General features: G+C 43.6%; 1 protein-coding gene across 1 annotated transcript; it reads left to right on the top strand.

The window, feature by feature from the left end:
* The first annotated feature begins 242 nt into the window (after positions 1-242).
* Positions 243-3,878, top strand: LOC126548492 (leucine-rich repeat-containing protein 14-like). The gene has a single exon (XM_050196701.3). It carries the CDS (start codon positions 517-519, stop codon positions 1,879-1,881), a length of 1,365 nt encoding a protein of 454 aa, XP_050052658.1. The 5' UTR covers positions 243-516; the 3' UTR covers positions 1,882-3,878.
* Positions 3,879-4,993: the final 1,115 nt, after the last annotated feature.

The raw sequence follows: 4,993 nt of genomic DNA, 5'->3' as shown, positions 1-4,993 counted from the left end.
CCTCCCCTCCCTTCGTGGGTACGTGCCAGAATTTTGAAGATGAAAGCCTTTGTAAAAAAATTACACGGACGTGAATTTTAACGTTTGCTTATTACTCTACTCTTGCATATCTGATCAGAGATAATAACTTGAATATTAAGACGTGCCGTTTTACGTTTGTAAGAACCACGACCTATACTCTCGTGGTAAAAACACAGGAGTTAAACTTAGTGCACCGCTAAACGTAGCATAATATGGCGCGAGTCTTCAAACATTGATATCGAAAGAAGCTCGCAGTCATGGGAGCGCGCCTTTCTAACGCAAGTGCGACTACGCCTCCGTCATGAATTTTCGAGACATTTATTATCTAAAGTTCAGAAACTGTTAAGGCTTTGTGCCTAGCGACAGTGCCAACTGTCCGATGCAGTTATATTTGCCATCAACGAGTGTGGCAGCGCTTCCAAGCCGCCGAGAATGAAATGTCAACGTGAATATTACTTTTGCAACCGCTGAGTGTAATGGCTGGGACATATCACCATGTCTACGTTGGAATACCGAGACTCGCCGCACCGATCGCCGCAGGAAACTCTTTACGGGTACTGCTGGTGCCGCAGTGTCGCCGACAAAGTGCACAGTTTGAAAAGAGCATGCTGCGGCGCGCTTGTCCGAGACGCCTATGTCCTACTTCGCGTCCTGCCCTCCCTGCCAGTCACTTTTATTCCCGAGCTTCTTGCGAGAGCCGTGGAAGATGGACGGGACAGAGCTGCGCAGCTTTTGGTCTCTTTCTGGCCTGATAGCTCGCTTGATCTGCCTGCCGTTCTCGGTGGAACCTGCCCTCTCATTCACCACCCAAAACGCGTTGTGGCGACGACAGCTATTGTGCGGGCTTTTGTAGAGCTCTCACTCAAAGGAGACAAAGATGACCTGTGCTCTCTTAACGTCACAGGCTTCCAGGTGGGTCCCGAACTGTTGGAATTTGTACAGCGCAAGATGGCTGTGTTCTCGAGGAAGGAGTCGTGGAGAAGTCCACGCAACCTGCAGTGCGACTTCTTCATTGGTGAGCCACACTCGTTCGACGTCTTCACTTCCCTTTTGCAGCACCGGTTGAGCAAGAAAGTGTTGCTCTTTGAAATTCGCAACCTGGAGGTCGAGGGCGTTGGTGAAGCGAGGCTGCTGCAGCTCCTCGACATGCTCGACTCGGACGCGCTCACCGGCCTCAGTGTGGCGTACAACTCTCTTCAGAACCAAGGGTTGTTGCGAGTTTCGGAGCAGCTGCGGCGCTTCCGTGGACTCGTCGCACTCGATTTGTCATCCAATGGCGTCCGCCGCGGGGACGTACGGCACTACGACTACCTTTCGGATACCATTCGCGTTATGCCGCGACTCCGGCGACTCAACATCAAAAGCTGCCGCATCGGCGGCTACCTGAACACGCTTGTAGCGCGCTGTTCGCGAGAGATCACTCACTTGGATCTGAGTGCTTGCGGCCTGCGACAACAGGACCTCAGGGTCATTGGCCACTTTCACAGCCTCACCAGCCTGTTGCTGTCAGATAACAACTTCTTCAACATGGTTGCGGAACTGATCAACGTGCTGTTTATGTTAGAGCGCCTGCAAGTTATGCATCTGTCCAACTGCGAACTGCGAGCCGATAGCTTTAATGTTCTTTGGGAGTCGCTGAGGGTTTCAGGCAGCAATTTGCGCTCGCTTGACCTCTCGTGGAACAAACTCTCGGAGGACAACCTTGCAGTGATTGTACGCGACTTTGAAGCCGGCTGCCTGCCTGATTTAGTTCACCTGCTGCTTCCTGTACCAAGCAATCCTAGCCCCGCCTACTTTGAACTTATCAAGCGCTTGGAAGTAGTGAGCCCCCATCTTAAAGTGCAGCCTGACCTAGTCTAAAGCAGGTTGCTGCTGTGTATAATATCCTGTACTATCTTGCAGGAGCAAAATAGCTGACACATTTTCTATTCTCTAAGCGCTAGTACACTGACATGATAGCAGTAATATGTCGCTGAAAGCTGTGGCTTCTGGTTATATTTGGAATCTGATATGTGTGGAGTGCTTGAAGCAAAAGGTGTTGGATCTGGCCAGTAAACAACAGTCCTCCTCTGAAAGCTCAGTGTAGTCTGTTGACTTGTTTATCTGTTCTTTCCTTATAGCACCAATGCTTTTGTTGCATTTCTTAAAAAAAAAAAATTGTTGCTCAGTAAACTTGCTTGCAGGATAATTTTGAATACTGCTATCATATTCTTCATAGTGCATTGTTAAGCAGCGGTCTTTCCACGTTCCTGCTTTCAGGTGCTGTCGAAAATCAATATTGCCTGCTACGAATGCTCCTGTGCAAAAAAAATTAAATAGATGGTACTTGAGGAAGCTATATAAATTTTGAGGTAACTTTTTTTAAAATATTTGGTGCAACTTCAAACTGTTAAATTTTTCTGAACTTTATATAACATGCTATGCAAGCTATGCAAATTTGAATTGTACAAATGCTTTATGTTCCTTGGTGGACACAGTGGGGAAACTATCATCAGAAAGTATAACTGACTAGAATTTGTTAGCCTTTTCATTTTTCATTTACAGTGTTCATTTATATTATAAACTTGAAAGCAATCCTATTCTAAGGCAAGAACATTTTGTTTAATTTTTCTACGAAGCTGGTCTTCCAAGATGTCCGACCCCAAATTTGTCGGTGATCTTTCTGTTATGTGGCAACAATATCAAATAGCAAAGGCCCCAGATTCTTTGTGTATTGCACGCTGCTTTATGATGGAGCTAATTACAGTTTCTGTGCAGTGAGCAAAGGGAATATGGAATCAAGGAGCTTGATTCTTTACTAGCAACCACAGAAAAACACGAAGTCAATAGACATTGATGCAAAGGTCAACTAAGGCATCATTATATCATGGCTTCATGCGGATTCATTGGCCCATGTAGGAGGAGGCAGGAAGAAGCTTTTGTTTTGTATGCTTGCCATCGGTGCACCAATTGTTTTGTTATTTTTTTTCTCACATCTAAGCAAATATGTTTTTCGTGTAGCACATGTCTAAAATTAATATATCCTCTTGAGTGCTGAACACATTCTTACAGTACAGGAAACAGGTTTGCAAAGCAGTATGGTTGTGCACCGTATAAAAAGTATCAAATTTATCCTAATGCCTTTGGAAAACCATGAAGCCAAAGATGCCCTCCAATACATTGCAGTTTTCTGTTTTATCAGTATTAGTAGCACCACCATTTCCTTGTAATATATTTTCACAGAGCTGTATTAGGCAACAAAAAAGTATTTGAAGCTATGGTTGTTCATGCAACAAATAAGAATTGCAGTGAACACTGGCAAATAATACTCGAGGTTCTACAAAATCCTAAGATTAAAGTGAATAAAAGAATAATCCATGTTCTAAAAGTCAAGAGAGGTGGCTACTACTTTACACACATTGCAGATTGGTCTTTTTTTTTCTCTCTCTTCTATTAGTGAAAGCGCAGGTACATGTTGCTCTCAATGTGCCCCCTCCCCCTTTTAAATCAGCTCATGTGTGTGACACATCGCTGCACTATGCTTAGCATCAATTGTTGGAAGCAGTGAGCATGGATAGAGTAACCTAAAAAGCATGAAGGAAGGAATGGCAGCGAGGAGTAGTAAGACAAGAAAGAGGGCAGTTTCACCTGAAAGGCAAAGCATTATAGTGATCGCAATGTATTAGACAATTACATGAAGTAAGGTTCATTGTTTTGTCGGCTGTATCAATTGTAGTAACCATTTGCCTAACTAAACGAGCGTGGTGTCACGCACGCAGGGACAAAGGTTTCATGCTGCCACTCGTCCTTAGCGCTGGCAATGCGCCGAAGGGGATCTAAAATTTTGAAATTAAAGGAGTGATTGATTGAATCCTTTATTCCGGTGTTTCTGAAACCGTGAGTCATGACCCCCATGTAGATAATGAGCCTCCTTCTGGTGGTAATTGAGGGTCCAACTATATGTATATTTCGCTTGCCAAAACAAAAATGAATTTTGAGTCCCAGTGCCCATACGTTTCCATAGCTGTTTTCTTTAAAATATATTTATTTTTTATTTATTACAATACCCTCAGAGCCAACAGGGGCGTTACAGAGGGGGTGGGTGGAAAAACAAAACAAGCAAAAAGCAAAAATCATTATGCAGATGCCTGTTCAATGATATGCTTGGTGATGGCTGTCTTCAATGCAGGCAGTAAGAGGCGGAAGGTGGTTCTACTCTGCGTTAATCTTAGGTAAGAAAGAATCAAAAAGTGCATTTGTTTTGCAGCTAGGGACGGCAACTTTATGCGAATGATCAACACGTGATGATATATATGATGGGATTGAAGAAAAAGAATTCCTGTTGTAGTGTCTGGTTATGAAAGAAAATGCTGTGGAAAAGACTAAGGCATGCAATTTTTCTACGAACTGCAAGATTAGTTAGACCAAGTTTTGACTTCATTAAAGAAACACTAGCTGTGCGAGAATAACTCGAAAGGATGAAGCGAGCTGAGCGATTATGAACAGATTCTATAGCCTCGATTGAAGTAAGCTGTACGGGGTCCCATATGGATGATGCTTATTCTAGCTTAGGCCATATTAGTGTTTGATACAAAAGTAACTTCAGATGGGATGGAGCCTGAGAGAAACTTCTGCGCACGTAGCCAAGGGCGGGGTTTGCATTGCTAGTGACATTGTCGATGTGCATGTGCCAGCATAGGTTGTTAGTAATGTGAACGCCAAGATATTTGCAAGATAAGACACTACAATGAAACTCTGTTACTCTTGTATTCGAACGTTTGGGACGGATAAGATTGGTGTGAGATGGACATAACTTTACACTTAGATGGGTTAAGAACCATACGCCATTGCTCACACCAATTAAATATGTTGTCAAGATCGCACTGAAGGGTGCAACTATCGTTAGGGTCATTTATTGCGCTATAAAGAACACAGTCATCAGCAAAAAGCTTAAGGGAAGAGTTAATTCCAATCGGAAGGTCATTAATATAAA

This window comes from Dermacentor andersoni, chromosome 1, assembly GCF_023375885.2.
Source record: "Dermacentor andersoni chromosome 1, qqDerAnde1_hic_scaffold, whole genome shotgun sequence".
Classification (NCBI taxonomy): Eukaryota; Metazoa; Arthropoda; class Arachnida; order Ixodida; family Ixodidae; genus Dermacentor; species Dermacentor andersoni.
Note: the sequence above shows the minus strand (reverse complement) of the source record. Positions and strands in the feature narration are given on the sequence as shown.